This window comes from Chamaea fasciata, unplaced genomic scaffold (genome assembly GCF_029207755.1).
Source record: "Chamaea fasciata isolate MVZ Bird 193981 ecotype frontalis unplaced genomic scaffold, bChaFas1.0.hap1 SCAF_2, whole genome shotgun sequence".
Taxonomy (NCBI): domain Eukaryota; kingdom Metazoa; phylum Chordata; class Aves; order Passeriformes; family Sylviidae; genus Chamaea; species Chamaea fasciata.
The window spans coordinates 80,621,264-80,645,285 of NW_027094087.1; the positions used below are offsets into that span (position 1 = coordinate 80,621,264).

Genomic DNA, 24,022 nt, shown 5'->3' on the forward strand with positions numbered 1-24,022 from the left:
ATGTATTTCCTAACAGATTTTCTGAAATACATGCCAAGATGATTTTGTTTGCTGTTGATTTTGTTTCTTGCCATTGTGCATGTATGTGTGTACGTGTGCATATTCATAAACACAACCACATGCACATACATATAGATTGTATACCTGGGGTAAATAAAATTTTCCTAAGTCTCTCACTTCTACTATACTACCTTAAACTGTAAAATAATGTTCATTTGCTTACTGCATATACATATTGGAAGGCTATTGATTTTTTTTTAAATGCACTGAAATGCTAAGCACCTTATTGATTATTCAAAATTGTAACCCAGGTCACTCGTCATTATATTTTCTTTTGCATATGGATGGATATTGCTTGATTATGTGCAATAGGTTTAATCTCCAAGAAAAAAAACCAGTAAATGCCTTGCTACCAGAATCACCCTAAATCTAAACACAGGGTATAAGGCGAAGTGAGTTGCCATGATCTTTTTGCCTGCATCTGAGATGGTACATAACATTTGTGGATTTTTATAATTGACTCTGGTTTTAAGTAGCTTACCTTAGACAACTTATTTCGTATCAAAATTTCCAGTGGACCCCTAATTTAGAGGTGAAGACAGTTTAATTTCTGACATTAGGATGAGGGTGTCAAATGATGTGAGTGTTGAAATTCTTTTTTGTCAGTTTACTGTGAATAAGTTGCCTGAATATCTTCAAGATTCTCAGATGGTAGTCTAGGCACTGGGAATCTGAAGCTAATATTGGTTTAAGCTGAAATTTTGTGTGGATGTGTGGTGGTTTAGCAAAAAAGCGATTCTTCTGAGGAAGTTATAGCAAAACCAATCAGTGGCTAGGCATGAAAATTGACAGCTAATACAGCCATTAGAAAGGTGACACGCCTCTGCCAACATACAGGGTTAAAAGTCGGAGCACTCCCAGGGATCACTGTTTTTCTTCCAGGATTTGAGAGAGGTAATAGGAGCTTCGGGCTGGCCCTACTCCGCCGCGCCAGGCCTGGGCCCCATCAGCTGCCGGCAGGGGAAGGAGAGGCCTCAGCTACTAACATCTAGCCCACTTTACGGCCTACCCCACCGCCAGCTGGGACAAGGGAAATGTCCCCCGGGCCCCCTGGGAGCAGCTCTGAGCTCGGGCTTGGCCGGGCCCACCCCACGAGACCGAGGGGTTGAGGGGGGAGGCATCCACCAGCCTGGCTACTGTAGAGATCCTGGTCGCCATTCCTGAGCCTTCCCCCATCATCACAGCGCCCCCACCCAGCAGAGATCACATCAACTTCTACAGGCCCAGGCGAGATGTTACCTGTTTCCTTGACAGATGAAACTTGCAGAACATTAAATCCTCTTTCTGAAAGAGAGCAGCCAGAGTGAACCGCAGAGAGACACTGCATTAGACAGAAGTCAGTGAAGAGTGAGTGAAAGTCCTAAGTTGGAAGGAGATTGAGGAGTTGCGTAGTTTGGGCTGGACTTCTCTTGTGAGGCCATGGAGAATGGACTAAAATATCCCTGTCACATATAGAATGCTTTATAGGGGGATGCAATGTTCTAGTCATAGCTGTGGACTGATATAGCTGTGATCCAATGGAGAATTTTGAACAGAGGAAGACAGAGATAAAGATACGCCCTCTGCCCCCAGGGAAAAGAAGATATCTGTTCCTTGAGATGAAGATGATTTTGGAGATAGATAAAGAGCATCCTTAAATGATACCCTAAATAAGCTGATGTGGCCCATGAGCACAGCTAATGGGAAAGCTGCTAAATGGGAGGGACTTCACAGTTTGCAGAATTCCCCTGGGTGGCTGCAGATTCAAGACACAGGAGCCAGCAAAGGTCTGTTTCTTGTGGTGATGTCTCCATGGGAGTCCAAAGAGAGGCTCCTCTCCCTAAGAACTTATGAAAGACTATTTTATGGGTGGTAAACTGATCAAGAGTTTCAGGTTTTGTCTCTTTATGTTGTCAGTGGGAAAGTAGACAGTTGTGGGGGGAGAAGAAGTGTTTTGAAGGTTTCATTTTGATCCTTATTTTTTTCTTTTAGTGTTTAGTAATAAATCTATCTTTATACCTTTTAAGTTTGAGCCTGCTTTACTTTTCTCTTAATCCTGTCTCACAGCAGGAAAAGGAGTAGATGATTCTGGAGACACTCAAACCACTACTAATTTTGGGAAACAGAAATTGGCGAATGTGAAACCACCACAGGATGACTCGCATTTATTCCTGAAAGAAATATCTGTGATACCTGAGATATACATTAGCAATACCTTTTAAAATTAAAAAAAAAAAAATCATAAAATATAACCAGACTCAATAGGAAACAGAGATCAGTTTTTCACAGGTGAACAACTGATTCTTAAATTTCTTCACTTTTGAAAGATCTTGTCTCAAACACTTTCTGAGAGCTGCTGCACAATTTTGAATGCTGTGCTTCAGATTCTTGATTCATCTGGCATAAGAATACAGGCAGACAAAGGTGAATATGCTGAAAACTAGACCTGCCTTTTTCTCTTTTCTCTGAATATTGCATGCAACCTCTTTACTCTGAGTATTACATGACTTGAAGTAAAAGAAATCCTCCACCAAATTATTAAGTGTAAAAAATAACCAGAACATTTTTTTTTCTCTACCAATTTTTTTTTGTAAAGCTGATGACTGGCAGGCTGTAACATAACTGCAATACTAGATCTGAGCTCAAATCCTAGCACACCCCCAACTAATCTTTCTGATGTGGAATACCTTCAGGCTCTCAGAGTGACCACTAAATCCATGATATTTAGACTTATGAAAAAAAGTGAAATTAGTTTTTCTATACTATACCTGTACAGATGAAACTTGATAGTCCTCCATAGATGACATCATCATTGTCTGGTAATATAAAGGGACACCTCGTTTGAACCTCCAAACAGTATTGCTTGCAAGGAATTCTGTTGCTGCAGTGAAACTGTGTGACTTCAAAATACTGGGAACAGAGCCAGGCTTTGTAGACAGTCTGGAAAAAAGAGAAGAACCAGAAATATAGATGGATGACAATAGCACTGTCATTATTAGAAGAACATACTGTACTGCACACCTACATTAATGCTTCTTTTGGAAGAAAATTTTGAGAGAGTATCACCTGGGAAAAAATATACTCTTAACTTTTGACTGTCCTCCCACTTCAGAAACAAAAACTCTAGCCAAGTCATTTAAAAGCAACAGTTACTCAGGAATAGGATTATGCTATTATATTACCTTAGTTTGTAAACAGTTATGTCTCTTAGATGTGACTTTTTATTAGATGTGTGCATGCATGGAACACAGCCCTGTCCCTGCACCACCATATACTAAGTGAGATGCTAATCTCATTTGAAGCTGGACAAGGACAAATTTATGAAAGTGCATGCAAGAAAGAGTTGAAAACTGGGCTCAGGCCAAGTCTGTTTTTATATCATCTAGAGCTAAGCTATCAAGTTGCAATAGATGGTGCTGCTTCCCTTCAAATAAAACCTTATCCAGTCCACAGCATTAAAACATGCAAAAGGGTACCTGGACACCAACAGCTATAGACTAGGGCATAAATCTGCCACAGTGAAAACCAATGTCTACATTTGGGTGGTAAAAAGGAGCACCTTAAAGATGCACTTATCTGAGGCTGTATAGCTGTGGATGCAGGACATGTGATTATTGCAATTACTGTCACCATTTAAACAGAAAAGTAAAATACAGATGCTGATTTTAATTTTTGCTACCTTTTATCTTCCAAACAATGATGTTTGTTATTAGTATTTAACTCTTTTGGGCAGGGAAAAGTTTCATATAAAATTAAGTTGGACACCAGGCTATAAAGGTGATGAAAAACCTGTGTGACTGAGTACAGAGATCTCTCTTTCCTTGGTCTCCATTTTATTTTCCACGTAACTGTTTTGGAGTACATTATTTACTGTGTAGGTACTTGGTATCTAGGTTGTTACATGAAAACAAACAAAAAAAATCCTTTTTTGTATTTTTTAGTTATCTGAAAATCCTAGTAGCTACCTTTCATTACACCTAGATTGAAAGCCAATATAATCAGTGGATTATTTCCATTCTTTCTAGTAATGATGTAATAAAAAAAGCTATAGATCAAAATTTAGGCAGAGAAAGTTAAAAAAATGATACCTGAAATGACCAATCTAGATGAGAGTTTGGTTTTATTTCAGCATGTTTCATCTCATTGGTTATAATCTTATTAATGTCAATAGCAGCATAAATTGTAGAAATAATTTCAATGTAGTAGCCCCAGAATCACCTAACTTTTGTTTTAGATTGTTTGCAACATTGTCAGGTATGAGTAAGGTTGCTAGGTGATAAAATGAACACTTTATCTCTAATCAATGGTTTGTTATTATCTCTTGATAGCAGTTTTTTGCCTACTGCATTCTGCAGGGCAAGTTTTTTTCATTGCAAATTCAATTTTAATTGGTTACTAGGGTTTCTACTCCACAGTAAATTATTAATGAGAAGGAAGACCAGGAAATGTGTGTACCTTTTGTTCTTAAACTTTTAAACAGAAAGTGGTTTTCCCACTGCTGGTTACATCACCCACCACATTTCCGATGTTTCACTTGCTTTACTGACATGTGCAACAATAAATCACAAAATCACAGAAAATACTGCATTGGAAAAGACCAACAAGGATTATTGAGTTCAGCTCTTGGCCCTGCTCAGGACTATCCCCAAAAGCCACTCCATGTGAATTGTCCACACACCTCCTGAACTCTCTCAGGCTGGTGCTGTGACCACTTCCCTGGGGAGCCTGTTCCAGTGCCCAAACATCCTCTCAGTGAAGAACCTTTTCCTACCTAAACCTCCTCAAGACACAGCTTCAGGTCGTTCCCATGGCTCCTGTCACTTGTCACCTCAGAGAAGAAGCCACTGCCTGCCCCTCCTCTTCCCCTTACAAGGAAGTTGTAACTGCAATGAGGTCTCTCCTCACCCTCCTCCAGGCTGAACAGGCCACTCCTCATAGGGCTTCTCCTCAAGGCCCTTCACCATCTTTGTTGCCCTCCTTTGGATGCTATCTAATACCTTTATGTCTTTCTTATGGTGTGGTACCCAAAACTGCATACAGGATTCAAGGTCAGGTGAAATAAAGCAATAGTTTTTTGGGGTTTTTTTGGGTGTTTTTTTTTTTTTTTTTTGTTTTTTTTTTTTTTTTTGTGGTTTTGTTGTTGTTGTTGTTGTTGTTGTTTGTTTTTTTTGTTGTTTTGTTGTTGTTGTTGTTGTTGTTTTTTGGTTTGTTTTTTTTTTTTTTAATTAGTAATCAGAGTCAATTGTTTGGAAACAGGAATGCTGGGTTTGGTAACAGTTATACATTCACAGAGGTTCTTTCCTGATCTTAGACCAGTTTAGTATGAACCCACATGTTCTCTTAATAAAATAGATCTAATAGAAGTAAGTTGGTTTACAACTCTTATTTGAAAGTGTATATCATGTTTTAGGAACAGTACACCATCCACAGTAAAAAAAAAAAAATGAGCAAAACCATGTATCTACTGAAGCAAGACAGAAAATGTTTATTCAGAAGCAGAAGTAAATAATGCAATTGTGGGCTTCTTTGAAGATTTTTGTGTATCCAATCTCTGTTCATACACATCATCTTCCTGCTCTGATTCACAACTCTCAGCTTTGTCTCAAAATTACTTTTGAATTCTTGTCTGTATTTCTAAAGAATACATGAGTATACCTTTTCCTGACATCTGTTTCTCAGATGAATGCCTCCCACTCTGTATCCTTCCTTGTTTTCTTTGCCCTGCAGTTGATTTCAAACTTGTCTATAGTCTGTATTGATATTTTTAACATTCTAGTTCTCTTTTACTCTGTTTTACCTCGTAAGGCTACGTAAACTCCTAGACAAGGCTCATTCATGGTGTCTATCTGTCGGTCCACTGCCCTCACAGCATTGGCTGGTGTTAATTTCTACATTTTCAGAGAGTGCTCAGCCACTGTCTGGAAAAAGGTGTATGCCAAGAACTGCACCCAGTAAGCAGTTCTGTCTTTTTCTGGAGAAAAATGAAAATGGTGTAGGTGTTTGCAGTTGTGCTGTGCTGGGTTAGCTGGTAGACCAGAAGAGAGGTAGACCTCTCTGCTCTTACCACTACAGACATGGTTTAAATGTCTGCTTTCCTAGAAAACATCCCAAATAATCTCTCCTACCTTTCCTGGACTTTCTAGGTACCAAAGGTTTTACACAGACATCTTACTTTCATGCTTAAATATGTGTTACCCAAGAAGGAGTACAGAAGTGGGAGAATTGATCTCTTATTTGTTCATATAACTCTGCTCAACAGCATTTGCATGAGTCCCGTGGCTGACCCAGTTAAGTAAGAAGATCCAGAGCAGGACAAAGTTTTTTCTCTGTTTCAGGGACAATGAGAGGCAGCTTTTTAGCTTTAGAAGTCTGTAATCTGGAACTGAAATTTCTTGAAGTTTTTGTAATAGTAAAGCAGGTATTATGGCCTTCGATTGGCCAGTATTCTTCTTTTACCCAGATTTTTTTGGTTTGGAATTTACTCTACCTCCTAGCAAGTCCAAAATGCTGATTTTCAGTCTTAAAACATGCATTATGTAGCAATGCCTGAAATTACCAGTGAAATACACATTGGCCTGTATATTGAGTGTGGTGTACACTTTACAAAATATGCTTCAATATGAGAGTTTTTTCCTTCTTAAAGAACATCAATAGCTAAAATCAAACATTTATGAACACAATAAATATTTATCTTATAAAAAACTTCATATAAAAAATTTAAGTATTAGTTAAATTCTATTAGTGTTTTCCTATATAATTTTCATTGTGTCAGTGGAAAAGATGGAAAGGGTATGTGGGGAAACCATGTGTTAAATAGGCCAGAGGGAGGAAAAATCCTCTAGCTTTTTCATTAAGTAAAATCTTTTAGAGCAGAATTCTTGCTCTTTCAAAACATGCACTTTCTCAAGATTCAAGTCAATAAAACAGCTATTATATCCTCATCTAAAGGAAACAAAGCTAAAAAATAACTCCTGACAAAAACTGATCTAACCTGAGTTATAAACTAGGAAAGATACATATATTTGAAAGAAAGTATAAGAATAAACAATTGCCAATAGTCTTGAAGAAAAAAAAAAAGAGGAAATCTAGTGATTAACAAAAAAAGTCAGATTTTTAGAAGACAAAATATTTTTTATTAATAGATACTTTATTCATTGAAGTCAAGCTACCAAAACCAAACAAAATTAACACATGAAGAAGATTAGTGATTTTTTAGAATTACAATTTTTTCTATGCATTATGATCTTACATGTTGCATATATATAATGTAGAAAAAAATTTTAATAGTCTTGTGTTTTGAACTGACTTGGGAGATGATTGAAATCTTTGAAATATCATCGTTCCCAACAGAAATCTGGCAAATCAAACTCAAAGAACAGAGAAGACCTTCATGTTTTTCTGTTGGTTTTGTTTTTACTCTTTTTTAACAAGGGAAAGAACTAAGATAAATTGGATTATTGATGCATCATGGCAACCACATACATGGACTAAATAGCGGAATATGTCTAAATATCTCATCTCTTTGCCATCAACATAACTTTAGACACCACATTTGAAAGAGATACAATCCTGGCTATTACATGAGACACTGTGATTGCAAGATAGAAGTAACACATAAGAATAAAGTAATTTTTCATGTACAGAAGCATAGATATAAAATCTCAGGAAGATTTAATGCCAGTTTTTCTCACTTGAGTAAATTATATTTGCCTTACTTTGTACCCGTAGGAAAAAAATATTAAGTTTGCACTGTTGAAAAAGTGTATGAATCAATGCTGGCTTTTTATACCTATATTCATATGTCTGAGTGCCTATCTAGAATGATGATCATCAAAATCTTCTTGGTAGTTTTGAATTATGAATAATATTGTGATAAAAGCTTATTATCAATTGGGCAGAATAATTTATTATTTGGCATTCATTTTATTTCTACTGCACAAGTTTCAAGCAGAAAAAATATTTTATTAGTTCAGTGGTCAATAACCCAACACAAATAACTAGGTTCAGCAATTTGAAGAATGAAAGCATCACAAACACACTAGACACTAAACTGCATCTACTTGTCAAATCATTAGAAATAATAAAAGGATTCAGAGTTAACACAAAAAAAGCAAGTGTGTGTGTGTGTGTGTGTGTGTGTGTGGAGAATTTTGAGAAACTGAAAGGGCACATTGTGTGCTTTTTCTCTCAGGACATTAGGAGGAACACTTATTTTTGTCTCTGTGGAGACAGGCAGTCCCGGTATTGTCTTTTTTTTGGATATTTTGTATCTCATATCATACATGAGCTTAGACAGTGTCTGAGTTATTCTTTCTGGGCTTGAAAGGCAACCAGACAGAGTTCTCAGTTAATACTGTTACATTAATTCCCTAGAGAGGATTTAGGAGCTGCTGCCCCGCATTGTGGACAGAAAGGCTGCATAGAACAGTGCATTGGCTGACTATAGCCCTGGTCAATACACTAGCAGACTTCCGACTGGCTGGGCAACTGCACAGAAATTATTTTAACAAGATGACCTTTAAGGTCCCCTTCAACCCAGGCCACCCTATGATTCTCTGGTTCTATGATTATGTGGTTCTATGATTCCATGATTCTATTTTCTAAGACTACAAAACCAATGGGAATATAAATACATGTATGCCCACAGTCACCCTTCCTCCCCATCTAATTCTCACTCACCCATACACACACAATACATGTGATTCTGGATAACCTAAGTTCTGTCAAAACAGATTGAGTATGTAGCCTTAATCATCTGAGTCACACTGCATGAGAGGTGTCAGTAGAACAGAATGGAAAAGCTCAATCAGTTTCATTGTCTATGAAAGTCATTTCTTCCTGGTTTTCAAGAGATGAATTCAGCTTGCTTCTGCCCCTTTCCCTGTTATTTCCAACTGCCATTTCCAGGAAGTACTTTAACCATTTTCCGTAGAAAAGATTTTTTTCCTTACTGAGGAAAATTTGATGTTATTGTCTGGGCTATCATAATAACCCAAAAAATGGAACTTAAAATTCATCATATAGTTTTTACTGTGTAAATGTGGAGGATGGCGGGAGGGAAAGAAAGAAGGAAGAGAGAAGTGACAACAGAAATTCTCTCTCTCAAAATGGTACATTTTTTCTGAATAAAAATAAATTTTAACTGCTTTTAACTGATCTTTTGCAGCCATATCCATTCCTCACTGTGAATATGAATTCTTCAAAGAGAGAACAACTGAATTATTTCAAATACCAGTTGGAAAGGAAGAGGCCCCTTATGAGCTAGAGAGGTGTTTTGATCAGTGACACTTTCAATGACATCAGGAAATTGTACCTTATTGGGATAAAGGAATTGCATTCAGAAAGTGTGATATGATTCCAACTCATCTTGTCCCAAAGTCTGTGAGTATTTTGAGATAAATTCTGCAGTTGTTATATATACTCAGGAGTACCTCAGGTTGTGACTGACTAATTAATTAATTTTTCCAAGAATATTAATGGAATAACCTGTTACGTAAGCTGAGCTTTTTCAGCAGAACTGGATGGAGAAGCAACATTCATTTAAAAATGAATAGTGATGTGACCTTCAAATTTTAATGCATTTTACCTTAGTGGTGCCTGGTACATGTTTGCTCATTGACAATGAAGAAGCTGCATATGGACAATGAGACCTGTTCCCTGTCAGCCTCAGCTATAGCATAAGATTTTCTGTAACCCTAAAGATTCTAGTACAGAAGGTACCTCTTATATGCAAAGGGTGATGTCTATTTCACATGCCTAATCTTTGCCTGACTCATGTTTGAACTATTTAAAGGCATTATATGTGCATTTAAAGTTAGGCCATATGTTTAACTCCCATGGTTTATTTTCTTTTTTTGCTGTTGTTGAGCCTGGATGAATTGTAGCCTATATGGTATTCTGTGACTTTATCACAGCCAATAATGTTGTGTCTTGAGAGTCCTCATTTCAACATTTCTATGAAATATTATTAAAGTATCTGCTTCAGCCTAACTTCCTTTGCTTCATTTTAGCCTTTTCTTTTTCTTTTTTTTTCTTTTTTTTTTTTTAGTATTCCACAATCTCAAGGTGTGGGTGTTAAGAACAGTAGTAATACTTCATGAGCTGAAGTGTTGTCAATAACAGAGTTGGAGAAAACCTACCAGCAAAAACTAAAAAACCTTTTAAACCCTTACTTCCACAAATAAAGATATTCACTCATTCACTTAGAACTGTGCCTGAACACTGACCAGGCAAAAGATGAATATATTAAACACTATATATAGGAAATAGGGGGATGAGATTGCAATTATGGATTTTATGTAGCAATGAGGAACCTCAGAGGAGCACACCTAGTGCTCCCAGTGATTAATAGTTTTCTGTAAAAGTCACTTCAAATATTATGTGTTTTACAGCAGCAAAGCAATGCTACAGCTGAGAAATGCAACCTCTAAAAAGCTTTTTATACTTGGGTCACCATGGTATTATGTGTTGGTTTGAGAGGCAGTACATCTTCCTTAGGAAACACTAAGGTTAGTCTCAGTGTCTGCTTTGTGCCTTAGGACCTGAGATATCATGTTTTACAAGCATAGATGTCTGTTAGATAGCATACAAGTGCATTTTATATAGACTGTGCAACCAAAATATAGATGGCTAACTGATACAAAACCTGATTAAGTTTGACAACAGTAGCATTACAAATGTGGACTCCCCAAGGAACCTTTTTATTTTTGAGCATTAAGGGCAGTGTGACTTCAGGAAGACTGCATTTTGCATGTGTACTATAAGAATAAAAATCAGCTTTTATAGAGAGCCTTCTGCCCCTGAGAGTTGGAGGACTGCTGTTGGCATTTCTCTTTTGCTGGGCTTTGTTTCCAGTCCCATTCTGAGACTTTGAGCAGCCTCACGATAGGGCTGGCAAAGCACACAAATAATGCAGCAACAGTGACCACGTAGGAGGGAACAGTACACTCCATAAGGTATCTTTGCCAATGAGTATCAGCGGTACCATCAGTAATGAAACATTCTTCACTATGTGCAGTAGGAAAGGTATAACAAGTGGCTTTCAAATATGTGGGTTGCTGAAAATAAGATATCTTATAGGAACAGTTTATAAAAAGAGATTTTTTTTTCATGACTTATAATTTTCATTTTATTTTAGTACTGTCAAAATCAAATAATTTTGACTAGGGAATTATTTTGCATTAGGTTTCAAATATTTCTTTCCAGATAAACTATTCTCATTCTATTTGTGCACCCAAACATTCCTCATAAACCATTCATTTAAATGCATGTCACATTATTTTGTTTTATTTATTGATATTGACTCCTAGGTGTTCTGCTTGTTGGAGAAGTTGTTTTGTATATGCGTTCACACCAACTCTCATTCCTACCCCCACCTTTTTTTTTTTTCTGAAGAATTTAGATTTTGATTTTTTTTTAATCTGATCCAGAATGAATAAAAAATTATCAACAATGTCTGTACAAAAGATATTATATTTTCCAGTTATTCCAGTCTATGCGTATTTTTAAAATTCCGTGCTTTGTAAGACTGTACCAGGAAATGAGAATGTCTATTTCGTATTATTGATGCTTATGCCTGAAGTTTAATTGTAAATTGGGAACAAACACATCTGTTTTTTAGGTTTTTTAACCTTTGATTTTTTTTGTATTTTATTATAATGAATGTTTTCTGTATTTGTGTGGATGGAATATCATAAGATAAATATTTTAATATTTATTCAGAAGATCTTGAGGCCACAGAGTGCAAATTATTTTGTTAAAAGGCAAAAATTTTTGGTGTTTCTATAATTAAATAGACATACTTCTTTCTTTCCCTTTTTACCCATTATATGAATAATTTCATGTGAAAGATGCACACGCTATTTTATCTGAAGACAGAGAAAAAGTAAACCAACGTTGAAACTTACTTGCCAGAATATTGTTGATCTCAGCTTCAGTTCATAAGCTATGTAACAAAATTTCTTTTAATGAAATACAGATGTGGAATAGCAAGCTGCTCTTCTCACATCTTTGTTGTTTATACTGGAAACGATGAACTGAAAGATGCAAATATGCTGGCTCCTAAGAGAAGCATGTTTCTTTGATTTGATGTCTTCTCTCTTTCAGGAGACACTGCAGAGGAGATGATATCAATGTCTCACTTTGGTAACCTTAAGGAGAAAGTGTATAGGCAATAGGAGAGATCTATAATGTTTCTATCTGCCAAAATAAATCAAGTTTCTGCAAGGCAAAAATGTGAAAAAACCTGATCCACCAGTCCTGTCTTTCTGGTGATTAGCCATCCAATCAACTGAGGTCATCATGATGATTAACTTCACCACCATTGTTTTATAATGCCCTAAAACCTGAACTCATCCTCTGTATCAGAATTCAGTTTTAGCTGTTGCTTAATATAGCAAGAAAGCTTTCTTTTGAAGATCATAAACATTCCTTTGGGTGAGCTTAAAGAAAACTGAAGATTAAATAACTCATTATGGAAATAAGTAATCTTAAAAAAAAAAAAAGAAGGCACTAATCTTTGATTTTGTGAGTAGTATCCCATCTAATCATAAACTACATTAAAATGTTCTTATGATAAAAAAATCCCAAAATAATAATCTTTAAAATGTCTAGTCAGCCTTCCCAGAAAAAAATTAAGATTCACTGATTTCAAGTCAGCTCACAATGGTCAGGAGCCTCTTTTAATGTTTTACAGCCTTCTAAAATTACATCTGAATTCATGAACCAAGCGATCTGTTAAGGCTTGAAAGTATTTTTGTTTAATTCTGCTCTACTTCTTTTCTGAAGTGAGAGTAGTCTGTGTAAATCAGCTCACCATGACAGTACTCAGAAGATTGATACACTGATTAACAGTGTATGCAGGAGATAAGGAGAGTCTTTATATCCTTTGCTTTCTCAAATTAAGGATCTGATTTTTACTCCCTTCTAATCTCCATCATCTCTCAGAAGAGAGAATCCCTTTTGGGTTCTGAGGGCTTCCAACCAACTTGCAAAAGCCACAGCGGACTCCTGGCAGATGAGGGGACTTGCCATAAGCTGATATAAACATACACAGAGAAAAAGTGTCCAATGCCTCAAATTTCTCTTTCCATTTGAAATTGTAACTTGTTTAAGTATAAAACTCATTCAATTTCAATATTGAATTTTTATCTTGATCATGCGGGAGTAGAGGGGCAGATGCTGATCTCTTCCTGAGGTGTCCAGTGACAGGTCTTGAGGAAGCAGCATGAAGCTGTGTCATTTAGGCTGGATATCAGGAAAAGGTTTTTCACCCAGGGGTTAATTGAGTATTGAACAGGCTCCCCAGGGAGGAGATCAAGTGCCAGCCTGACAGAGTTCAAGAACAATGCTCCATGATGTGATTTTTGGGCTGTCCTGTGCAGGGTCAGGAGTCAGACTCAATAACCCAAATGGAGGTTTATTGACCTCAGCATAGTCTATGTGCTAATTCTTGATTTTTGATTCTATGAAAATTCAGTAAATAAGATGACAAAATCTAAAGAAATGGAGATAATGTATTCAGTAGAAAGAAGAAAATTTCTTAGGCACCAGACATAAGACAAATGTTTTAGGGTCTGAAATATATTAAAAAAAAAAAAAAAAAAAGAAAAAGATAAAAGACCTCCGGAACTTAAAACTAAGAAAGGAGCCAGGTATGGTGCAGTTTCTAATAATATCATTTGTATCACAGATATCAAGTATATTTTCACTTGATATATTTCACTGTATCAAGTTTATTTTAATTATGGTTAATTGAACCTATTAAGATAACTTTATTATATTGTAAATTATCTAGAGGCAAAGCAGATTGTCCTTATTTTTTTCTCTAGACAATTCTTCCTGCAAGAACAGGGAAAGAGACTTCACTGCACTATTCAACATTGTTACACTCAATGTCCTAGAGTCATGCTACTTTGCCTACTTAATTTACAGATTGACATGAAGACCTCAGAGTTGCATTCTGTTGTTATGACACTGAAGTGAGACATCCAGACATCTGAAGAGAGTGAGTAGCTGAGCTGAAAAGCAGCTCTCAAGGAAAGGAGGCTTTCCCTCTCACATTTTTTTCTCACATAGCTCTGGTTCAAGGCCACATAGCTGCATCAAAAGCTGAGCCCAGGTAGCCAGATTTGGGAAAGATGGGAATATATATGACGTTGCAATCAGAGCCATGACAACTTGTGACCATGCAAGTGTTAATTCATATTTTTTTGGAGGGCAAAACCTGGTCTCCAAAGAGGTCATATTTTAGCTCAGCAATAAGCTCATCCAAAAGCAGATGTCTCAAGTGACGATTTTCCCCAGTCTGGGATGGCACTGCAAGGGAATAAATATTTGCCACAGCAGAATGTTGCTTGTCATCATAGGGGATAACATAGCAAGGGGCAACTCTCACATACATTTTACTGTTTCATCTGCCAATCTGATAATTACCAGCATAGAGACTTCAACAAAATCTCACTTTCCTTTTCACAGATGATTTGGAAGCATCACGTGTCTATTTAAGGGTTTGTCCTAACTCTCTACACCTTTGCCCCCAGTGACAACTTACGTCTATAACTTCAGGATTCAGAGCTTTTATACCATATAACACAGTGTTTATGAGACTTCAAACCTTTAACCACATTAGGAAACTCATATTGCTTTTTAAAGCATTTTGTGCTTTTTCTCCATATATGCCTTTGAAATTTATACTTCATTAACAGGGTCTTGATTAATAGGGTGTATTTTTTTTTTTTTTTACTGGATTAACCGTGGAGAGAATTTAAGGTGTATTTTTGATTCTTTCTGCTACATTTGCTCATATATAATGATAAGCAAAATAAATTTTAAGATAGCTAAGACTATCCAGTTGTTCAAGCACTGCACTTATATAAAGTAACATGCCTGTAGACAGAGATGACTGATGCAGTTAAACACAAAATTAAATCTCTGTCAGGTAAATTTTCTACCATTAAGAGCCATATTAAAATCAGAGATTATTGCTGGATATTCTTGGTGACATTCAGAGATTAAAGTGGAAATTTTCAAGTGCTATTGGTGCTAGAAATGACTATTCAAATACTTAAATCTATCAGGTTTTACCACTTAAAATCTAATATATATTTTATATCCACTAAATTTGTAATGGTTCTTCATCAGTTTAATCCACTAAATCTTGCTTATGGGTCAATCAGAAAAAACAACAAACAACAACATAAAAACACCCTAAACAAACAAACAAAAAACAACAATAACAAAAAACCCAAAACAAAACAAAAAAGAGGTATGTAATTACGATTCCATTGAAGACAAGACAGATCTGCAACTTCTACCTGATTCTGGGTGCCAGACCAGTGGTCATGCCTTATACATAGTGGAAGAGGGGCTCTATCAGGCTTTCTCTAGGACAAAGTGAGATTGGTATCACTTTGAGAAAGGTTTAGATTCAGATCATGAGATTTGAGATTTAGTAGCAAAAAAAAAATTCTCAAGAATTTTCTGATGATGGGATTGGTGCATAGTCTACAGGTATTGCTAGCTATAATCTGCAGTCTTTGAGAGCTCATAGACTACACAAGTTTTCATTGAATGCTCAAGAGTGAGACCACAAGTTAATCATGGGTGCAGAATACAAAGCTGTTAAGCAAGCAGACAAATAAACCCACTTCTGGTGTCCCTGAAACAAGTGATGTCACTAGCCTTTCTAATTGATAAAAGCTGTTCTTTTGCTCAACTGGAGCGTATTTGCTTCACTCAGTTGTCAAGAAGATATGAATGATGTAGTTATTTTCTCTTCTTATCTAATTTTTTTCTTGTTTTCCTCCTTTTTTCTCCTGCATTTCCAAAACACAAGTACTTGTTTATTTTTCCCAAACATTTTCTGTGTTAGCAGTAGTCTAACCTATCCTCATATCAGTGCCTGGAAGTTTTTGGAAGGAAAAAATAGGTCTATTTCCTACAAACTTTGCTGTGCTTTGAGAGTTTCCAGAGAAGATCCAGGAATGTCTCATTGATTCCAGCCTGAGAGGAGAGGGTCAGCTTTTAGCACTACTATACTGTTCTGCAGAAGAAATAGCTGATTTTAACAGTATTTACAATAGATGTGGCACTTGTCTTCAAAGTGCCTGATACTGGAATCCATTCTGCATGCCTCTTCCAGGAAGAAAAAAGGTTTTGTTATGCTAGACTGAAAATTGGAAATTTCAAGGAAAGGTAATATTAGGTAGTGTTTTCAGTTAAACCCCCCCCCCCCCCCCCATCTTGTCTAATTGCATGATGAGTGTGATACTGCTCTGTGGATCGCTGTACCAGCAGCTTTCTCCATAAAGAGAAATATCTCTTCTTTTTCCTCTGCCTGATTTCAATCATCTTTAATAAGATAAAATATATGTTTTTATCTAAAATATCAAAATCCTTTCATTACTTGGTGAAGTACTTTTGTGGGAAGCTGGATAAAACACAGTATCATAATGTGCAGTGTTTGCTATAAAATTCTTTCTATTTGATCCTGTTGATTATATGATGCTATCTCAGTTTTAGACATTATTCTGAAAATTCTATATTCTTGATTTAAATTAGATATAAATATCAATTTATTTAAGGCCTTTAGAGGATCTCTGTTAAATCTGGTGCCATCTTAGGAGAATAAGAGGATTTGGGGTTCAGTGTTTCTCATAATTCATTTGTATTCCTGCTCTGATTGGTATGCACTAACAATACCCAAAAAGACACTGTGTATTCCACAGAGATATTGTAGAAGAGTTACACCCAAATGAAACAGGATGAGCTTGTAATGAATACATTACATCACTACCACACTGTTTCTATGACATAATATGTATTTGACTTTACCATTGCGGTAATTTTGTCCCCTCTTTTCTTAGGGGCACACCTGAGATATGCAAAACTGGTATTTATGCAAGCTGTTGTAAAGGGAACTTTTTCTTTTTGAATAAGTGTTGTTTGCTCTCTGATTTTCAAATATTTACTCCATTGCAGTTTTTCTTAGATGATGTCCTGTGGTACATTGGGTCAAGTCTGAATGTAACTATTTGCTGACACATCCAACAATTTGCATAGGCCAGTAGCATCAGGGAAAATTTTTAGCCCTTCAAATTTACTTTTATTTGTTGTTGCTACAGCTTGCTCAGCAAATAGAAGACGATGTTGGAAAACTACCGAAGAGCCTGAGAGTAAAACATCAGACATGCACCCAGAAATTGTACAGTTTGCCATTAAAAAAAGTTAATAGATAAGAAGGTTTGACAGTAGAAAATATTTAACTTTTTGCCTCAGAATGATTCCCTGTCATTCAGAAACTCTCTGACAAGTAAGCCCCAGACATGTCTGAAAGCAAATAAGTTGCTTAAAATTTATAAGTTGAATAATAAAATTGAATGTAGATGGTGATATGAGAAAGGCTAAACAGCATCATCTCTACAAAGGTAAATTCTCTCTCTAATGGATTCAAACTCCTCCAAAGCATTAAAAAAAAAAGTGATCCTGATGGCAATTTATTTAGTTTTTCAAAAACTTATTAACCAGGTCTCTAAAGAAAGGTAATAAGAAAATTAAATTACTATTGTTTGAGGGTTTTTATACAGTTTCGTATACAAAATGGGTAGTGGGAAAAAAAAAAAGAGAAAAAAAACCCGTTTTCATCAGTCCAAAAAGTTTAAAGTAGGGTGTCTCAGACTTTCATATATATTCAATGTTTTGCCTATTAATGTATTAATGCATTAGAAAGAAAGCTAAACAAAAAAGAAAACAAGTGTACTGAAAGAAAAAAGTTAATGAAGTTCAAAAAAAGAAATTAAGCTTCAGCTGAACAGAAAACTTCCTGAAGTTCAGTGCTGAAGAATTGAAAGAAAAGAATTTTTGTGAAGAAAACTGTATCTACTTGCATACCATAAGGGATTTTATGTTTAATGTGTCAGTCCTGGAAAATTATCTGGATCTTGCTCTTCAGTGAGCTCGGTGCAGTTGCAGGTGGAAAAGACAAGTTGGATTTATGACACTTGAGAAATGAGATAGAAAAAGTCTCCTGCACAGCCAGTGCCACATGCCTACCTGAAATACTCCACCCAGAAACAGATAACCCCACTACAAAAGAGAGGCAGGGAACTACAGATGACAGCATTTCTGTTATTGGGACCTCTGAAGAAAGACTGAAAGTTTAAGTTATGAAATTTCAGGAAAAAAATGGTAAAAAAGTAAAAGATCTATAAAATTATAAGAGTTGTAAAGAGGAGGGACAATTTTCTGATCTTGTTTTATGTTCCAGAAATGGGAGTCAAAGGAGAAATTAAATTGAAAAATATAACTTTTGAAATAATAGATGGAAGTATTGTTCCATGCAATATGTGGGATGGGCAGTCAGAGAGCAATATTTTCTTGAGAACAAGATTCAGAAAATGATCTTTCCAAGGTAAGGCCAGAGCATACTTTCTAGAGCAAAATATTTTTGCAGACCTTCAGAGTGCAGAACTCAGTTCACCTAAGACACTTTGCAGAGGTCTACTTGGGTCTCTTTTTGAAGAACTTCTAGGCTTTTATCTGCATATGTAAAGGCACTTACATGATTTACTTCAGGAGACGTACAGTATTAGATACTAAAATGCAGATGCATACAAGGTGGCGTGGATGCCTTACAGTGCCTTATTCTGAAATTTCTGGCTTTTTCCTCATCACAGGCTATTGCTGACTACCATGGGAATAGGATTGTGGATGGGATGGCTAATGTATAAAGCCCTGTGAGTGACTGTTGTCCTGTGGACTGTTGCCATCTAAGGAATTACTCTGAATTTCAGTGGGAGACAACTGTGAATAAATCATGTTTTGGCTTTATTTATGTGTGTCCAAAGCATAATTACAGGTTCAGAAGACTTTGTAAGCTTCTATTCCTTGTTGACTCCACACTCATATTTGTTGTCAAAGTCAATTTAAGGGAAACTTACAAAAGCAACCATTGGGAATGCTTGGTCTGGTTTTCCCATTTTGTTTAATAAAATAAGGTAAGAAGTTATGTGTCTAATATACTAAAAGGACAACTTAAATGTTTAATAAAAAAAAAATCCTGAAGGATAAATTACAAATGAAAACAGAGTAGCATTTTATAATACAAGTCCTTGCAAGACTGGGTCTTTTTTACTGATTTCATTCTCAGCTGAATTAGACCTGTGATGCAGCCTTGTGAATTGCAAGCGTGGGAGAAGAGAATAATTGGGAATGAGGTGTAAGGAAGTCTTATGTCTTCTTGTGCAGTACTGTTAATTCATAGACTTAAAGTTAATGTGCAGCTTAAACCTGCACATTTAGATGGCTTCTGGCCAGCTGGAACATCAGAAGCATACACCATGTTTCCTGTGTGACATTCCCTAGAAACGACTGAGAAAAAAGAAAAGCAGAAAAATATAGAAAATGTAATCAAAATAGTTTAAAAGAGACAAAGACTACTTATTATTTATTTAAACATTAACAGAACCTTATTTAAAATTAGACCAGAAACTACTTTTGAACTTCCAATTTGTTTGGAATTTACACACTTTAAAACTTCTGAAAACATAGCTATTTTTAAGCTTTCCCTGTCACTTTTTTAAGAAATTTGTTCCTTAATCAAAACCCGTTTTGTCTGGTAGCTTTCCTTTGACTCCTCCAAAATACCTCTTTCCTAAATGCACTCAACACAGTAATTGCAGATCTTTCTCTGCTAGCCTGTGATCTAGCTAATTTTCCTTTTGATTAAGCTAGATTTCTCCTCATAATGACAGGTTTTATTCTTTTTTTTTTTTTTTTTAATTCAGATGCTGTGTTTATGAAAACATCTTAGGAACTCAGCACTGACAGCATAATCTGTCATCTTGTGCTGTACACAATGGTATTTTGTGGAATATGTAATGGGATAAAAACACAGAACCAAATAATTTTTTTCTGTGGTCAGCTGCTTTTCTTCATGCCAGGAGCCTCACCCTTGCTGATCGCAATCTGCACAATGGCAAGCCTGTGAATTATCTTAAAACATTAATAGACCAATAGTCAGCTGGTAACGCCTTTCTTAGCAACAAAATAGACAACATGGCCCAACACCCTCTCCAGACAAATCTTAAGTGTCCTCCACTTCACTGGTGAGATTATTCCAATGGCTAATTTTTCTTATTGTGAAAAATTTTCCTCCTGCGCTTAACTGGAAACTCCCCAGAAGTAACCTGTATCCATTACCCCTTGTCTTTCCAAGTGACTCCTTGTAAAAAGGAAGTGTCCTTGTTTCAGCTAGGGCAGAGCTAATTTCTTATCAGTAGCTGTTACAGTGCTATGTTTTGGATTTTGAATGAGGATGGTGTTGATAACACTCTGATTTGGTCTTTTGCTAAGCTGTGTTTATCCTGTCATGCTCTGCCAGTGAGGAGGTGCACAAAAGAAACTGGGAGGAAGCATAGCCAAGACAGGTGACCCAAAGGGATGTTCCACACCACAGAACATCATACCTGGAATGTAAAATGGAAGAAGTTACCCTGAAGTGGGGGCTGATCTGGGTTTGGGAAGGGGATTCTGACATGGGTCACCTGGTGGTGAGCAATTGCATTGTGCACTACCTACTTCTTCCAATTTATTATCATTATTGCTAGAATTTACCATTACCAGTGTATTTTACTTTATTTTTAATTATCTGGCTATTCTTATGTCAACCTGAAAGTTTTATTTTTGCTCTCCTCCCCATTCCACTAGTGTGAGGGGCAGAGGGGAGGGTTGAGTGAGCAGCTTCATGGTACCTTATTTCCAGTTGGGCTTAAACCATGACAGGAAGCGTCCATCTGTTTAACAAATGTAACATGCTTTAAATACTGGAACATAGTAATGTCTCCATTAAATGTAATGTAATGTCATGTAAATGTAATGTCTCCATAGAGATCTCCATTAAATCTTTTCATCTCAAGGCTGATTTTCAGCTTTTCCTCCTATGGCAGTTTCCCCACTGATCATTTTTATGCCCTTCTCTGGACCTTTTTTAGCATGTCCAAACCTTTTTGTATAACTGGAAACGAAATCAAACACAGTATTTCAGGCATGGCCTGACAAATGCTGAGTAGAGTGGCAAAATTGTCCTCTTCAGCAGAATGAGAAAATAATACATTAAGCTCCTATGCTTCTTTGCCATTAAAGTTCTAAAAATTCTAAAGTTCAAAATTCCTTCAAAGTTGGTTAATCTCAAAAACCAGCCTCAGACGTCTCTTTTTTGGGGGGTGATTACATTTTCACTGATTGACACACAGAATCCTTCATCTAGGCTATGAACTATCTGTGTGTCATGATAATTACTAAAGATCCACTCTCATGAATACTAACAAGCTGCTTGGAAACTCAGCAAATCTCCCCTGTCTAATTTTTTCCTTCTTAGTGACTTATCTATACTAAATTAGTACCCAACCATGCCGTGTTGTGCTAGCTGATTTTTTATTTTTAGCTTCGTATTTTTCTTTCAGTTCTTTCCTTGTTCACTAGCACTAAATGCACTCATGTTTAATTACTATTTATTCACAGACTTGTATAGGAACCACAATTCCCGATCAGAATCAGGGCCCACTTACACTATTTAGATTAACTGCAATAGACAAAATCCAACAATGAAGCAGACTACTGACAAGTCTAGAGCTAAAATACTTTTTAAAAGTTACATTTTGATTTTTTAATTTTAAGGTAAATTTTAAATTTTTTAAGTTTTAAAAATAAAATCTGTTTACAGTCATCTGGTTTTATGGGTGTTAAACCACCAAAAATCCCATTGTGTGTAACAGAATTGGTGACTCCTGCACTGCTTATATAGTTAAAATGTTACAAGAAAACTGGTCACAAAGTCAGAAGTCCATGACATGCTGAACTCCCAGAAGTTTGTCAAACTAGATAAAACCTATTTCGTTTGTACTGTTGTAGTCTCAACATTGTAATAAATTCTTTCCACTTTATTTGTTTCCAGAACTCTTAGTCTCAAATAAACAGGTGATAATTTGGGATATTACATTGTGTTGTAATTGAAGTTGATTTTGCACGGAGTTGTGAGACAGCCTCATTTTGGAGAATAGTGACAATCTGACTTGCTGAGATTTCTCAGTAAACCATTTTCCTGGAGGTTACCAGAACAGGAGCTTCACTCTTCTTGGGCACTCCTGTTTTATGAGGATTAAAGGCATTTAGGCACTATTTCCTTATAGAGCTAATTGGTCCCATGTTGTATCTTTATGCTCTGTGGACCAGCAATGACATGAAAAATATTTAAGGATAGAGTGTCTGCATTAATCAACCTTTATGAAAATCCTGATTGTGGAAAATTGTGGGTTGGAATATCAAAAGATGGCAAGAGGCCAGAAGATCTATCTAAGTTTTAGGGAAAGGAAAAGCTCAGAACATGAGTAGAATCGAGGGAAAAGTCATGATTCAAACCAGCATGAAGAACTGATTCACAGAATAAGTAAGAATAGAAAGGACCTCTAAGGTCACCAAGTAAAATCATCAACCTTACAGAGCCAAGTCCACCACTAAACCACGTCCCTAAACACCCCATCAATAAGTTTGTTGGAGATTTCCAGTTTCCAGACAGATGGTCTGTTCCAGTGCATGAGTACCTTTTCAAGGAAGATATTTCTCGTAATACCCAATCTAAACCTCCCCTGGAACATGTGTCTGTGGGAGACTCCAAGTCTGCAAGAGAGAAGTGGGCCATAGGACCTGGCCAGAGGGTCAGTCAAAGCCAAAGACTCTCTATGTCCTTCCATATGACCTTCTGTCTGATGTGAATACTGAAACACTCCACCTTTACCACTCAGTGTAGTAGGAAATATAAGATGGAAAAATTCTAAAGTCTCTCACGAGTTCATCAGATCAAGCATCTAGGTTTATATACAGAATCCCAGGATACACTTCAGAAGGAACACTTGCTAACCCTGCTGTTTTGGACCTTGCTTTCAATGTCAACAAAACAATCTCTGGTGCCAGGAGTTTGTATGTTCTACTGCAAACTGAATAAGAAGTAGAATTTCCCAGTCCTGTTTGTGAAGAATCTTTGAAGAACTTAATTCAAAATGTAATTGTCAAGACAGGAGTTAATTTTTAATATCTTTTTAAAAAATATGTTCAGTTAACAGAATTAGACAGAGTGGTACAAGAGAAAAGGAGAATAAAGGGCTAAGGACACTTAGGAAATACAGCATCATATGTGATAGCCTCTCTCTCTTTAAATTCATTCGATTCCTTGCAGGTATTTCTTCAAAATGTAGAGATGTACTTCTCTATCTCCATTCTCCCCAGACTGATGTCATTTCACTTCTCTTGTCTACAATACTCTGACCAGAAATATGGAACTACAAAACAGACTTTGTTCTTTTGGGTACAATAATTTAAAATGTAGTTATATAAGTTTCTACACTTTACTCTCTCATTTTGGATCTGTTTTGTCAAATATGGGTTTAGGGTTCCTTTTATGAATCTTTTTCGATGCACTTTGTGAAATTGTGGCTGTTTCAAACACCTCTCAGCACCAAATAATCTTAGATTGTGCTTTAACCACTGGAAAGGCAAGTGCAGGTGGAATTCATATCTTCAGTCTCCAACAGGAAGTTTTATTCTTAGCTCAAGCAAGGCTGTACTTGTATTGCAGAGGTGGAGATTATATCAGTTAAATTGTTAATGAAGCGTTACTAGCTGGATATTTCAGGTGCCAGGGTCATCTTTTTTGTCAGTTTCTGTGTAATCAGTGGAGCCACATTGGCTCCAACTATGACTCACCTGTTGAAAGAGCCTAGCTACCCTAGGGATGCAGAGATTTAAAGAGATTATCCTCCCCTACAATAAACTCCTATGTTAAGAAATATATTTATTCACAAACTAATGATAAACTGCTACTAATTCTAGGGATATGAAATAGATCAAAATAGTAAAGAAGGTTTATTAAAATTTATTTCACTGGGCAGTTTTGCCTTGCATCCACAGATCATGGCACAAGTGAAGAACA

General features: G+C 36.3%; 1 protein-coding gene across 1 annotated transcript in view; it reads right to left on the reverse strand.

Annotated features, from left to right (window-relative positions):
• Positions 1-24,022, reverse strand: part of NALF1 (NALCN channel auxiliary factor 1) — a 443,602-nt gene that overhangs the window by 15,322 nt on the left and 404,258 nt on the right. Inside the window, exon 2 of the mRNA XM_066176437.1 lies at positions 2,808-2,979. Within this exon, the coding sequence (XP_066032534.1) occupies positions 2,808-2,979 (172 nt within the window). The remainder of the gene's footprint in view (positions 1-2,807; positions 2,980-24,022) is intronic.